General features: G+C 34.9%; 1 protein-coding gene and 1 non-coding gene across 3 annotated transcripts in view; one reads left to right on the top strand and one right to left on the bottom strand.

Annotated features, from left to right (window-relative positions):
- Positions 1-340: 340 nt before the first annotated feature.
- On the bottom strand, positions 341-529 carry LOC148802085 (U2 spliceosomal RNA). The gene has a single exon (XR_016083213.1). It is a non-coding gene; the product is annotated as a U2 spliceosomal RNA (small nuclear RNA).
- Positions 530-11431: 10902 nt separating this feature from the next.
- LOC104603230 (putative folate-biopterin transporter 2) overlaps positions 11432-16410 on the top strand; it is a 40603-nt gene continuing 35624 nt past the window's right edge. Inside the window, exon 1 of one of the 2 annotated variants that reach the window (XM_010267205.3) lies at positions 11432-12191. In XM_010267205.3, the coding sequence (XP_010265507.1) occupies positions 11828-12191 (364 nt within the window). In that variant the 5' untranslated portion in view covers positions 11432-11827. The remainder of the gene's footprint in view (positions 12192-16410) is intronic. The other variant, XM_010267206.3, reaches the window with a different exon arrangement.

The following is a 16410-nucleotide window of genomic DNA, read 5'->3' as shown; positions in this document are numbered from 1 at the left end:
TTTGGGAAAGAATAAATGCTTGTCCTCATAAGTGGGCCCATGTGTATGATGCTCGGCCAATTGTAATAGGCCACATCAGCCTCATAGATGGATTCATACATCTCTAGACCTAGTTTTTATAGAGAAAACCTATGATGCCATAAAGACATGATTTCGAAAAGGTTTGATCAATTATAACCCCGTGAATTTTGATGAAAACCCTTGTGACTGAAAGTTTTTCCGGTATCATGTCTTTCCAACACCGAACCCTTGTTTCTGTTAGATAAAAAAGAATTTTATTGTATCTACTCAAGTCAACCAGAATGATTTTGTGAGGCCGACTAATATAAATCTACAAAATCAAGAATACAAAACTAATTTAGCAATTAGATTTGATAGGGTGTGCCAGGCCATAGCAAGCTATTGTCAAGGATCCTCACCCAAGAAAAGTTAATTTAATATCATGTGAGCCAATTGCCCACGTATTAGATATTAAACTGATAAGAACATATACCACACTTTATCTTAGCCAAAAGGTTGAGAAATGTATGATTTGTCTAGAGTCTCCAGTTCGCTTATATAGCCTTCTCTCCATTGCATCCTTTTATTCCTTTCCAATGTGGGATTAAAATTTAAAACTATCTACATGCCTGCACTGATTGAAATAAGGGTCTGTTTGGTTGTCTATAATAGGTGCCTGAAATTGGCCATTCCAATTCCCAATCGTTTGTTTGACAGGAATGGGACTTTGGTTCCCATTCTAGAGTTTGTCAAGAAGTAAAAAAGTCATGACCAATCCTCCAAATCCTAATATTAATATAATAATAAAATATTATTAAATTAGTAATAATAATAGAGTATTAATATATTCATAATAAAATAATTAATTATTAAAAATACTGGTATAATAGTAAGATAATATTAATAAAGTATAAATAAAATTTAAAACAATATTGAGGATGCACGATCTGGCACTCCCTACTAGCGAACAAATTGGACACTGGACTGAGTAGATCGCCTAGCCGAGTTGCAAGGAGAGAGGGATTAGAGTTTCTAGGTTGCTTGACCCAGGGTGGGCACTCCAATGCTTAAGTTAGAGAAGAGTTATGAGAGAGCCAGAGAGGTAGTGAACTGTGAGAGCTAAATCACACGTACCACATAAGGTTGGAAGTGAGATCTTTATATAGGCATTGTTTGGCGCGAGCTTCACGCATTGTGTTCAAGATCTCTGGGAAGACGTGGCTGACTGGTCTGAAGTCCTTGGAGGTAGTTTCACATGTAGACTAGAATTTTGTGCCTTCCTCCGCAAAGGAACCAAGAATGATAGGATGCATGCAGAGAAGGTCGGTGAGCACGTCTCGCAGGTCGCCACCTGGACCTCAGTCAGGTCGGAAAGTACTCGAAGGAGGTTGCTTCTCAAGCCGATGCCCTTTGAACCAATAACGACGAGGTACTAGAGGTACCACAAGTCGTTCCTAGACGAGGTGTTACTAGCTGCCATGCCAAGGTGACCGAGCTGTGTATGAGGTGCCCTACACTAATTCTGGGGTGTGTCTCCTTGACTTGGCGAGTAGGGTTGTCAACGGTATTCGAAAATCCAATTTCGAATTCGATATTCGATATAATCGAATCGAATTTGGATATGACTTGATTCGATTTGATAAATATCCGAGTTCAACTGATTATTTATTCTTATATATAATATATAAAATATTTTATATAATTTATATATTTATATACTTTATATCAATAAAATATTTATTTTATATATTTATCAATTATCTAAAATAATTAATTAATTGAATCGAATATTTAATCGGATTTGAATTTGGATATTAATTTTCAATATCCATCACATATCAAATTGAATTCGAATATCGAATTTGAATTCAAATATTGCCAGATCTTATTCGAATTTGATCCATTTACACCCCTAGACACGTGACTATCTGTGCGGTGCTGAGGTGTCAAGCGGCAAAAACAAATGCTACGTGTCGCTAGGTCAATGGAGGGCCAAATCACCCATCATCAAATATAATTTAAGTAGCAGTAGTAGTAGTAATAATAATAATAATAATAATAATAATAACAATAATAATAATAATAATAATAACAACAATTCATGAAATAATTATAAAACATTAATAGTTAAATAATAAAATAGTAGTATTATAATAAAAATATTAATATAATATAACTAAAGTAATAATCAAATACTAACATATTAATTATAAAGTAATAAACAAAAATAATAGAATATGAATTATATATTCATAAAATATTAATAAAGTAATAATAAAATAATAAATAGACTAATACAAATTAAAAAATTTTAGTTGATGTTGATTCTTACTCTAAATGAACCAAACAACAAAATTGAAATCTAATTCTGATTCTCAATTAAACGAAACAAGCGTCAGGAATAAATGATTCTGATTCCGATCTTATCCATGAACCAAACAGACCTTGAGATCTTATCTAACCTATGGGACATGGGAGAAGGGTTTTGAGAAGAATTGTCACCCCAAATCTCTCTCTCTCACCCTATTATCCAAAATTTTTCTATCCCTTCCATTACCTTTCTTTTACAATTTTTCAAATCTCTCCCTCTCCCCACTTTTCCTCCCCTTCCCCTCCCTTTCATGTATCTACCTCTCTAACACACATGTTACTTTCATCATTCCATTCTCTTGGAAAATAAACTCAGCAACCTTTGGTCATGCTATTATTCTTTAATAAACTTATAAAAATTTCTACATGCATCATATGCATGCATCTCTGATTGTTATTAAAAATAAAACAAATGTTGGGGGCACTATAATGATGAAGTAGAATACATTAATAATTATATTTTTTGCCTACCACCAACATGATAAAGGCAAGATTCAATCTCAAGTCTTTGCTACAGCCAACAAGAGACTTTATCAACAAGCTAGTTTGGAATCTTCAAGAATAATTATTATCATTCAAAGTATGGATACTATCTTTTTCTTTTTCTTAGCTATTTCATAAGAGGCTAAAGCTACATTTGACATTTCTTATTTGAAGGACTTATATCCTTTTTGCAGTTAAAATGCCCCTATGAACACTAAGTTTTTAATAGTAAAAAGGACATAAGTCCACAAAATAAAGAATGCCAAATGCAACCTAAGAACATGTAAAGCAATGTTTTAAAAAATGGCATAGAATTGGAACTTTTCTAGCCACCGATTTCTAGGTGGATGGTTCAACCGTTCGGTCCGAAAGGACGACCCATTCTGATAAAAAAATTAAGAAAATGGCCAAAAACCATTGAATGGGTCAAATGGTCAACAGTTCGATAGCCCAATTCAACAAGTCATTGACCAATTCAATGGTTTTTGGTCAAGGATCGAGTTTGGGTTAAAATGGAACTGGTTGCCTGGACAATTCCCAAGTCGAACAATCTGACTGTCCAGGTCAACGATGGTTCAAAAACCATGATGTAAAGACATCTTGCAGTTGATAATTGAACTTCTATATGCAGGATTCTTATATTATCGATAATAATAGTAATTCTTGGGGTATTTAAATGTGCACATATCTGTAAGGATTAGGATTAAATTTGAACTTCTAATTTTAGATGTAGGACATATAAACCACATTAGGGATTGAGGAACCAATAACTTGTCATTTCTACATTGTTTCAAGTATTAGGATTTATAATTAAGGTGATTAAATGGACCAAAAAAATAGCACCAAATGTTATCCTTATCATGCATTTTTATTATGAATATTTAGACAATAACGATAAGTACCAATGTTTTAAAAAATGACCCAAAACCAGAACTATTCTAGCCACCAATTTTTGGGTTGTTGGTTTGACCGTCCAGTCTAAGTGGACATCCTATTCTAACAAAAAAATAAAAATAATTAAAATAAAAAATGATAAAAAAATATTGAACGGGTTGATGGTTCAACTACCCGGGTCAACGGGTCGTTGACCGATTCAACGATTTTTGGTTAGGGACCAAGTTTGGGGTAAAATGGAACTAGTTGCCTGGACGGTTCCCAGGTCGAACGGTCTGACCATTTGGGTCAATGGCGGTTCAAAAACCATGAAAAGTACTATAAAAAATATTGAAAACCTTAAGAAAAGAATGCATGAACCAGATGACTCTAACTTTTTCCTGTCCTGCTGATTTTTTAGGTCCTCTCTAAGGTAGGATCAAACCAAAGGCGGTCTTGCCTTTTTAAATATCAAACACTTAGAAAATTATTGGTGCAACTACAAGTCAAGTTTACTAGAACAAGATAGTTCTAAAAGAATAATTATTTGTTTTACAATTTGGCAATGCTTATGGGGATAAAAAGTCTTTTAGCTTTTCTAAATTTTTTTGAAGTTCCACTAAAATTCATTTTCAGTCTATGGTACTAAAATATGCTAGGTTTATTTTACTTGTTCATTTGGAAATTTTGGCAAATAAAGTGTAAGTCTTAATGACTTTTAAATTGCAATATCTACTGGAAAGTATTTCTAAATACCTTATAGGCCTATTCTTTTGTTAGGAACAGTAGAGGTGCAATTTGGGTGGGCCTAGCCCGAATCTGAATCAACTCAACTCAAAATTTTACTTGGTTTAGGCTTGGATTTTTAGTCCTTGGCCTGGGTTGGGCCCAAGAAGTCAGGCTTTTTTATTTTTTGGGTCGGGCTAGGCTTTACCTCTTTATCAACAGAAAATGTGCAAGGCCGAGCCCAAGCCCAGCTTGACCATTGGGCCTAGATCTTGAGCCCGAGCCTGACCTGTACACAAGATGCACTATTTTAGTGCACTTTTATAAACGAATATTATATTAATTTAGTAATAATTTAATAAATTAATTTGTATTTCCTAGTAGTAATTTAATATTTATTAATAATTCAAGAAATAAATATATATTATATAACATAAATGTTTTTTTATTATATGTAATAGTATCAGGCCAGGCTCAGGCCCGGGCCAGGCTTATTTGAGAAAGCCCAAGCCCAAGGTTGTGGGCCTGAAGTTTTGTCCAAGCCCAAAAAATAACAAGTCGGACCGGGCTACCCAACCCATGAACAGGTCTAGACCCAACTATACACATACACACACAGCTACACCCACCCACCCACCCACATATGTATACATATTTACATAAATACATAAATACATATATAATTTTAGAGTGGGTTCATTGACCAACTCGAACCTGGCCTAGGCCCGTGCTAGCCCAAGCCAAGTGCATCAAATTATAATGCATCTGGCTGGACTTGGATTAGGAAGATTAGGCTTGACCTCAGGCTTGGTCCGGGCTTGGGCCTTAAGGCCAAATTGTAAGGTCAGGCCTGGGTTAACCATAAACCTGGCCCAACCTGCCTGACTTACACCCCTAAGGAATAGGGGGCTGGAAAGTTGGTCAACAAGGAAGTGGAGAAGTTGGTCAATGAGGAAGTTGGAAAACTCCCCCCCCCCCCTTTGTTTTTTTTGCAAAGAACTATAATGCCTATAGAAAATGCATTTTCCCTCATGTAAAATTTTGGGCTACTTCTCTAGGTAAGTTTTTCCCTTCTCCTAGGTGGATAATCATTTTCCCATTAAGGGGGGAAGTTACCCAATTTGTTGTGGGACTAAAATGCTCTTGCCAGCATACAAAACTCAAGGATAAAAGTGGTAATAGAGGGAAAAACAATTAATTAGTTGGGAAAGTGGCTATTGTAAAAACAGGGAACTCTTCCTTGGGTAAATGCATTTACTTGAATAAATATATTCCAACAAAGTAATGAGGCCATAAACCCCTCCTATCAACTAGCCTTTGAAGTATTATATATGTTTAATGGTATTATTACTTATCCTCTTAAGTAGTGTATAATTGTATATGCATGCATGTATTTATACATATACATACATAGTCAAGCTTGACTTGGGCTACCTAAAGGTTGGGCTTAGGCCCAACTCAAAAAATAGAAAAAGCCCAAACTGTTAAGTCTAGGTCTAGGCCCAAATCATGGGCTGAAAATCCAAGCCACCTTGTCTAAAATTGCAATCTGGGTCAATTCGAGCTTGAGTAAACCTACACAGTTTGCTTCCCTACGCTGATTACCAATTAGATGCAAAAATAGTTTTCTTTTTATTATTAGTTTACTTTTTTTTTTCTATTTCTGTCATTAATAAAAATAACTCTTATTTGCCATACTTATTTTTGTTTAATATGATGAATACATAATGTTAGAGATGCACCCAAATATTCTTTTTTTTTACAAAATATCTATATTTTGAATAATTTTTGTATCTCTATCTTTTTGAAAATTTTTATTATTAAATTATGATAGCATGGGTTGACCTATTTGACCAAAAAGGTTGAACCATTGACCCACCACTTGAATAGGAAAATGGTTTCATTTTTTGTTCAATTTTAAATCTTGTATTTCATTTCCATCATTAATAAAATACTTATTATTGTTTAATATGATAACATTAGAGATGTGCCTCCATTTTTTTACAAAACTTTTTGTAATCTTTTTAGTTTTGTTTATTTTTAATTTTTATTATTTTACTATGAGACCATTAGTTGACTCATTTGACATAGATGGTTGAACTACTTACTTGCCACCTAGACAAAAGGGTGATTTATTTTTCATATTGGTTTTGAACATAAGTTTTATATTATTAAAAATAGGGACATTTATAGTCTACTTCCACTCATAAATTTTTAGGGTAAATGACAAATAGGTACCTTGTACTTTGGGGCAGTGACACTTAAAGGCCTAAACTTTTAAGTTCAACATTTAAGTACCCTAAACTTTTTAGAAATATATACTTGAGTCCAACTATGTTAAAACTGACATTACAATGAGGATAAAATTACAAAAATGACCATATTTATATTTTCCTTTTCTCACTAAACTTTTATTTTACTAATTTTCCCATATATATGAAACCATCTTTATAATTCTTTTCAATAAATAATAAAAGCATTAATGGGAAAATGAAGAATAATGAAAAAAAATAAATCTAGGGCCCATTTGGTTTGCATGAATAGGGGTCTGGAATTGGAATGGACTATTTCGATTCTAATTGTTTGGTTGGGCAAAATCAGAATCCCATTTCCATTGTTGTTGGAATGGCATTCCTCATTTGAGGGAATGGCCATTCCCAACCCTTCCCTTGGGAGTGAAATCTCATTCCCGTTGATTTCAATTCTCATTTCCATTTCTATTTAAACCAAACAGACTATGGGAATAAATCATTCTGATTCCAATTCCGAAGGATTTCGATTTCAATTCCGATTCTAATTTTGGTCGTGAACCAAACAAATCCTAGATATGGTCATTTTTGTAATTTTACTCTCACTATAATGTTAGTTTTAATGTAATTGGACTCAAGTGTATATTTCTAAAAGTTCAAGGTACTAAAATGTCACACTTAGAAATTCAAGCCCTTAAGTGTCATTACCCCAAAGTATAAGGTACCTATCTATAATTTACCCAAATTTTGATTGGTTTTTCCAAATGTATTGTTTCATACCCCCACCTATGCTACACCCCCCCCCCCCCCCCCCCCCCCCCCCCCTTGAATTGTGATGGATTCCCCCCTTAACACTATTCCCAACTATATAAGCTTATAAAGATTTTTGAGGGAACTAAACAACAAAAACCCCTAAAAATATTTGACATAAATTTAAGGGAAAATTCCCAATTAGTACCCTATACTTTGGGCCTAGTGCCACTTTGGTCCTTAAATTTTAAAACACGACAATTCAGTACCCAAACTTTCAAAACATGTCAATTTAGTACCTATTGTTAATTAGCTGTTAAGTGGCATTTTGAAAAGACACAAATGCCTTTCGAGTGTCATATAATTTTCTTTATCAACCACCCAAATGTTGACAAAAAAATGAACAATCCCAAATCCTTTCTCTTCTACTCAATAAAGTTGGGGTCACATTTTAGTGGGCATTTAGGTGACCCCAACTTTCTTGAATAGAAGAGAAAAGGATTTGTGATTGTTCATTTTTTGTCAACATTTGGATGGTTGATAAAGAAAATTATATGACACTCGAAGGGCATTTGTGTTTTTTCAAATGCCACTTAACGGCTAGTTAACAATAGGTACTAAATTGACAAATTTTGAAAGTTCGGGTATTGGATTGTCGCATTTTAAAGTTCAAGGACCAAAGTGGCACTAAGCCCAAGTATAGGGTACTAATCGGGAATTTTCCCTAGATTTAATTAGTAGAATTTATTGACGAGAAACAAATATACTTTAAATAAAATATATAAGGAGAGAATGTGAATTAATACCTTAATGAGAAAGAATTGAATGTTGCATAAGATTATAGTACTTCAAATTAAATTTTCTACCCACAATCAAAGAGGAACTAAATTCTTAATAGGGGTGTTTTAGTTAAAAAAGTCCACAAAACTCATTTGTTTAGTGTACCTTAAATATAGTATTTAATGAGAGGGAATGCGAGTTAATACCTTAAATATGAGACTTAATAAGAGGGAATAGAATAGATTTAATAAAAGTAATAGTTCAAATTATGGGTTTTGCCTTTGTAATAAAGAGGAACTAAATTAAAAAGTAGAGATACTTTTAATAAAAAATTCCAAAGTCTAAATATCATTCACACTTTTAATAGTAGTATAGGTAAAGCTTTTATTATGTTTGCACTTTCATGAAACTAACTTTAATTAAATAGCACATTATGTCGAGTTATTTATAATCCTTTTCTCTTTTCATTTTTCTGCACTTCACCTTCTTATTACATGGTCTCTTATAAAGTGAATTAGTTTCTATACGCACAAAACTACCTAAAGTATTGTAAAAGAATTCCTTATTCTTCTTATTGTGGTGGTAAAAAATTACCCAAATTTCTTTCTCTCTCAACCAGACCAAGGATGGATGACCTATAGATGATCCAATCCTTGATAAGTTCTTTTTTTTTTTATTATTTTATGAAATCCAACCCTTGATAAGTTGTGTTCTAAAAAATTCCTTTTTTTTATAGCAATCCATTTACAGTACAAATACGTGGGAGTGCAAATGGCAAGAGTAAAATTTCTGTTTTTTCTATTACTTTGCTTTAGATTTTATCTTCATCAAGCAAAACTAAATAAAAATTTGCACTTCAAAGTCTTCAAACTACTTGCATTGCCATACTTCTAGATCAATGCAATATGAAATTGAACTGCCAGGATAAATATTAATGCAGTCATTCCAAACCCATTTAATTTTCTTGGGCACTTCAACTTGCCACCAACAGATAAAAGATTGATGATTGTTTTTGGACGTGATCTTCGAGGACCCTACTGTTGCCTCATTGGTTATCACATTATTTTAAATGTATTATATTATAGGTTATAACCGTTGTTTAGAAAATCGGACCAGACTGGCCGATTTAATTATGACCTCGCGTTCATATATAAGTGAAATTTTAAAATGTTGTTAATAAGAATTTAACTCAACCTCTTATTTTTACAGATTATTTAATTACCACTAATTCACCTCAACGGTTCAAAGTATCGGAAAAGCAAGGTGCATCAGAAAGACAATTTTAAGAGATGCATTGGGATACACTTTGGATATGGAAGAAAAAATCAAGATACGCATAAATATGGTAAAAAATTCAAATAAATCTTAAAAAATATATTACTAACTATATTTACAAATTTTATATGATTATAAGTAAGTCATTTAAATGTAAAAAACCATAATTTAATGGTTTATATAAAATGTGACATATTGGAACACAATTAGTAACCGTTGAAAAAATGATGGAATAAATAAAATGTAAAAAAAGCAAAAAAATTAAAATGTGAATGTTAATTTTCAAAAACCAATATAATTAATCTTAATATTTATTAGTATATAAATTTTAATAATTAATTCTAGCATTTATTAATAAAAACTTCTCACTCATTAAGAAAAGTGAACATTTACTTAAAATTAAAAATATCATAGCAAATAAATATATGTGGCTCATTGGCGAACTTGTGGTTGTTAAAACTTAAAATTAAGTGACCAAGGTTTGAATGTTGTTATAGTTAAAATTTGAAGTTTTTACACTAACAAAACGAAATTAATGATAGGGGACCATTAATTAAAGGAATTAATGAGAGAATTTGAATTAGGCGCTAAAATTTAAATTTGCCTTGGAGTAATTGGCTAATTAATGAAAGAGAAATTAGACTTAAATAAACAACATTAATGATAGATTCAGTACTAAATATGGATTAACGATACATATCCAAACTATGTGGACTGGGCTCGTATCGATTGATACGTTCGAAAAGAAACAGAACAAATGATTTATACACATTCCATGTATCGAGTTCTTTTCGGAATAATACGTATCGGCTGATACGTACCGATATATTACGAAATTTTGAACCTTGTCCACCTCTTAAATTAGGGCTGTTCATAAGAAGGCCCAACCCGACCAAACCGACCAACCCGAGTTGGCCAGGTTTTCATGTGCATGGGTCGGTTTCGGGTTGTGCAAATTCCTAAACCGATGATTCAGGTCGGTTTTGGTTTTCACACAAGAAAACCGAAACTGACCCGAACCGACCCGAACTCTAGTTCAAACATGAAGTTCCAAAGCCCATTAGGCCACCTAGTTTTTGAATGGTTGTAAGAAACTTTGCATTAGTGAATAGTGATTAATGAACAACTTTTGTGATTAACTTTTCATTTAAATTTTATCATAGGAGATGGCTTAAATGATGTTCAATTTATGACTATTTTTAAAATTAGCAAGATTTTATCACAGTGATGAACTTAGAACCGAAACCGACCCAACCCGACTCAAACCAACCAGGTCGGTTTTGCTTAACACTGGGTCGGTTTTGGTTTCTATGTCAAGTAACCTGACTAGGTCGGGTCGGTTGGAAAAACCACAATAAACCGACCCAACCCGACCCATGAACAACCCTATCTTTAATTGTGCTAATTAATGGCTATTTATTATACATATTACATTATTATGCACGTATTTTAAAGAAAATGTAAATTAAAAGACTTGAACACTAGTAATTTGTTTTAAAAATTAAGAAATTATCATCCATCCATCATATTTAAATACATTAAAAATTGTAAAATATATTATATATAATATTTATATGACCCATGCCACGTTATCACGGTTCGACCTCCAATTCGATTGGTCGAACCTATCACCCGTGAACCTCTCCGGTTCTATACCCAATCGGGTTCTCTGAACGTGGGTTATAACATAAATACCTTGCCAAAAAGTATTATAAAATAAATAATTGGACATAAAAAACATGTTTACTTAATACTTTTTGTTTTTGGAGACAGCTCTCCACACTCCCACTCCACTAAGCTTTGAGAAATAATATCCCAACTGTCCCAAGTTGAGGGATCCAATTGAAGTGCGCCACGTGTCCTTCAATGAACTCACAGCCAGATACTGATCCCACTGTCAAAATATTCGAGATCGGGTGTAAAAGATGAAAATGTTAAGGTTAGGTGGCTGAATCTACTGTGTCTGCTGTCTGCAACGCTGCAACCCCACCTTCTTTGACCTTTTTCGCCCGGTCGGAAATCTCTGAAACCAGTTTGTTTTGTTTTGCACCTTACCCATGGAATGGATATTTTAAATTTTCATCGGTTAATTGCAGATTCCGAATGTTTTCAATGCGTTTTCAGTGGAATTTTCAGTTCCCGTAGAGAATTTTTTTGGTTCTTTGTGTCATTTGGTGTTTTCTCAGAGATGGGTTTGTGTCATTTGGTGTCCGTTCTTGCGAGTAATTTCGATCAAACTCGAGATACCCATTTCAGGGAACGGTATTTTTAAATTGGGTTGGTGTTATTTTCTGTATTTTGTCTTAGAACTTAAAGAGAGAATGATGGAGGAAGAAAGCCTTTCACTCAGCAACGGAGCCGACGAGAAAACGAAACGAGAAAAAGGGTTTTGGGATTTCATCTGGGTTCCTTTGTATTGGTTCAAGATGCTTTCCGACGAGATGCATTGGAGTTTTGTATTTGGAGTAGTCGTGACGTATGGGATCAATCAAGGGTTAGGTGGAAGTCTGAGTCGTGTTGGAACGGAGTATTACATGAAGGATGTTCAGAAGGTACAGCCATCTGAAGCACAAGTTTATTCCGGAATAACTTCTATTCCTTGGATTGTCAAGCCTCTTTGGGGCCTTCTCACTGATGTTCTCCCTGTTGCTGGCTATCGGAGACGGCCCTATTTTGTTCTAGCTGGTAAATGATGTTATCCGTATTTTGTTATCATTTTATTTCAAGATTTGTGCTACATCATGGAGATTGTGGAATTTGTAATGCGATATCTTAAATATGTCAATTCCCTGGCTTAATTGCTGGAAAAATGTGTTCTTGTTATATTATTGAATTGTGCCATTGTGAATATCACTACATTATGGGAACCGTAGTTCCTCACTCATAGAGTGAGGGTTTGATTTGGTTTTGGTTTAAATCTTTGAGTTACTATGGTACACATGGTATTTGCTCTGTACTATGCTTGAAGGTGTTCATCTTTCATCAGATCTACTCTTGATTTTTCCTGCGGTTTCTTGGTTACGGCCATCGTAGAATGGTTGGTCTACTACATATTGCTTGTGAGCTCAAATCTGCTCTAACGGTCTAACCAACTTTGCATGATACTTTTTGAATTTGTTACTTTTTTATGTTTCTTCTATTTTACCAGATGCATACAAAAATAAATGGAGAATATTTAACTTCAGTGTTATCTTGAAGGAGAGCAAACTACAGAGTACTATTTGATGTATTTTTAGATTTCAATTAACCTGTATGACAACACATAAAAAGAATGAGACTCAAAAAATATAGAGAAAGGAGAGTTGCCATAACTTACACGAGTAAGCATCTGCCTTTGAAAATTACATGCTGAAATAAATAAGAGCAGCATGATTTGGTACTCTTATCTTCTAACTATAAGGAATATCTCTGATGGTTTCTACCAAGTTAAGTTCTTTTTTTTTTCTCTAAATCCACTCTGATTCTCAGAAGCACTAGTTTTTTTTTTTTTTTTAATTTTTTTATGGAGGTATTTTTCCAGAATAATGGATCAATAATACTTGAGTATATTTGCTTGATGAATTCTTGATTAAAGTTGGATAAAGGAGGAGAAACTCAGAAAGAGAGAAAAGAAACCCTAGAGAACAAAAAGAATCAGTGGGCAGCCAGTCCACTCACTAGTATTTAATTGTTTATAATATAAAAGTATAATGACAATAATGCCCACATACAAAGCTAAATTTGAATGTCAAACATAACCTAAATAACTCGAACACTACCCTTCGAGTTGAGCATAGATGTTAAGCATGCCCAACTTTGGTTAGGCATTTCTTTTGTGAAAACATCTGCTAGTTGGCCTTTTGGTTTTGCAAAAGGGATACATACTTCTCCATAAGTAACCTTCTCCCTTGTAAAATGCCAGTCAGCCTTTATGTTCTTGGTTCTGTTATGCTAGGTAGTATAGCAACTATCAGGGGATCACAACCCCACAAGGCATTGGGCCACTGGTTGACCATCCTGTATCTATGGAGCATAAGGAGTTGATACCAGTAGTGGAAGTGGTACTCCTCTGGAATTGGTGGGAAATGGTTTTGATTTGGCGGTTTTTGAGGAAGGGTTGGAGGGCACTACGGAGGTTGAAGTTGCAGATGTAGAACCTTTTCCAACCTTACTTGTTAATTCCCTGAACAATGGTAATGGACGCCAGCTGTGATCTTAATGTGTAGATGTCTTCGGATGTGACTCTGGCATCCGCCCAAAAGGGTGAGGGGGCATATAACTAGTTGTTATTGTAATTATTGACTTCTAGGGAGTTCCGAGGGGCGCCCTTTATGGGCTTAGAAGTAGAGACTAAGGCCCTCTTGGTGGCTACTGAACAAAGGGTCTTGATGGAAAAAGGTAGAACAGGAGATAGTTGAAAGAGTTGTTCAGATTGGCATGGTGGGTTTTAAAGATAATGCAGGGTACAATGCTAGCGAAGGCAGGGATAGCAGAATATAACTCAGTTATTTCATGACAAGTCTAAAGATTATTTCATGGAACATTAGGTGTTTGGCTCAGGGAGAAGAAGGGTGGTGGCCAGTGCTATTTTAAGTAAATGGGAAACCTGATTTTCTGTTGCCCCAAGAAACTAAGCTGGAACAGTTAATGTGGAGATGTATCAGAAGTATTTGGAGATTCAATAGTTGTAACTGGATTTATATACAAATGGTCAACAAAGTTGTGGGTGTAAGGGCAAGGACATGGTGATGGTTTGGTTGGTTTTGGATTCTGAAAGTTGGGGTAGTAATGAGACTGAGACTGAGGGGCGAGCTGAGATATCCTCATTTGGTGATCTGAGAAGCTGAGTTTGCAGTTCAGCTGAGGCTGAGTGAGGAAGAGTTGAATCTTCCTCAGTAATGGTGGAATGGGGATGAGTGCACTAGTGCTCCTGAAAGTGGTTAAGTCTGGAATGTTCTGAACTGGGGTTTGAGCTGATATTCTTCTTTCTATCCTTGGGATTTGATCCCTTATTTATAGTTTCTTTGGAAGTTCTTGACTTGGAAGTTTTTTGGATCACTTATTTATTATTTTGCCATTATTTGAGTAATAGAGTGGTTTTGAAAATCATGACAAAAGTTTGATTATTAAAGTATCTGTTTGTCAGGATGTGGCATGTTAGTTATGCCGTGTCAACTTAATCTGCTACAAGGAGAATCATGCGGGGATTTGGTACAAGGGCACACACCATTCCTAGTCCCACATGCGTCTCTTGAATATATTTGGTCACCTGCTGCTGTATTGACCCTTTTTTGCTCTTAAAACATGAACAAAAGAAAAAAGGTTGCTGTTTCACACTGCTGAAGTTACTAAAATGCCTATTTCTCGTGTCTTCTTGTACCTGATGATGGTATTTTGCATGTCTATGCTCATAGAATGGGGATTGCAAGTCTGTGGGATAACAGCTATTACAAGTTCTCTATTTTAGCTATATTGGGTATCCTTTGAGAGAATGTGGAATTCTCAATAACAATAGTGTATGAGCCTAATGAGGATTTTCTTAGGCTGGCACTATGGGAAGAGCTAGATGAGGTTAGGAGTAAGTGGTCGGGTCTCTAGGTCACTGGGAGTAACTTTAATATCATCAGGAGGCCATGTGAGAAGTCTGGGGGATGGGGGGGGGGAGGCTGGAAGGAGTTGATCAAATTTCACCAAGTGGATTGGGGGAAGTGTGTGCTCCTATGAGTCATGGTGGTTTAGGTATTGAAAATTTAGTCGCCAATATCTCCTTGCTAAGTAGCTGGTTTTAGTGTTTCTCTATGGAACCTGAAAGTCTTTGGAGGAAAAATTATTGAAGCAAAATATTTTATGCAAAAGTGGTTGGGATGTCCACGACTCAATACAACCTTATAGATGCTCAGTGAGGGGTACATATAAAGCCTATCCTCATTATATAAAAGGAGTTGGGTACAAGGTGGGTGATGGCAGAAAGGTGAACTTTTGGAGTGACATTTGGTGCTATAATATCCCTCTCAAAGACCTATTTCCGGCCTTGTTCTTGGTTTCTCTCACAATGGTATGGTTGTAGATTTCATGGAAATTGTTAATGGGAAGTGGAACAGCTGGATAAGTTGCTGCTATTGATTTAAAATCAACAACCTAACATCATAGTTCCAGATGGCAGAAAATGGATGTGGGAACAGAGTGGTCTGTTCTTTGTTGAATCTTTTCTGAAGCAGCTCAACTTTAGGGGGCAAGGCGACTTTTCTTATAAATCCATTTGGGGAACAGTTTCACCCTCCAGGGAGAAGTCACTGATGTATGTTGCAGCCAAGGGGCAAGAATTGTTGAACTTTTGTTAAGGAGTTGGTTTATAAGTGGTTTGAGCAAAAAAGGGTTAGTGGTGTGGACTGTGGAACTATATCCCTCACATTGTTCTGTGGGCAATTTGGATGGAGAAGTATATGTATTTTTGAACAAAAGATCTGTGTTAAAGCTGTGATTAATTTTTGTGTGGAGCTATTGTCTTCTTGGCTAGAAAATCTGTATATTTTCAGGGTTTCCTCCCTTTCAACTTCAGCTTCCCCTTGAAAAGCTATTCATGAGGTATACCCAACTTTTCTCAATTCCATCCATTTTGATGTGGGAAGGGGTGATAAAGTTCACTTTTGGGAAGACCTTTGGCTTGGGGAATCTCCACTCAAAACACAGTTCCCCAAGCTTTATGCCCTTTCAAACCTTAAAGGTGAATATGCCTCTCTTATACACTTGCTGAGTCTTTTGGAGACAATGATCTTGGATCAAGATTTTGAGGATAATAGGATTTGGCTAGCCTCTCCTAATTGTTTTTTTTTTTTGATTGGAAGCGGTAACTTCATTAATACAATTTAAGAATAACTTTCCAGAGTTAAGTACAGCTGTCAACCCCTAAACAGGTGTTGAGCCT

The sequence above is a fragment of the Nelumbo nucifera genome, chromosome 2, assembly GCF_055504915.1.
Source record: "Nelumbo nucifera cultivar China Antique chromosome 2, China Antique-T2T, whole genome shotgun sequence".
NCBI classification, from domain to species: Eukaryota; Viridiplantae; Streptophyta; class Magnoliopsida; order Proteales; family Nelumbonaceae; genus Nelumbo; species Nelumbo nucifera.
Note: the sequence above shows the minus strand (reverse complement) of the source record. Positions and strands in the feature narration are given on the sequence as shown.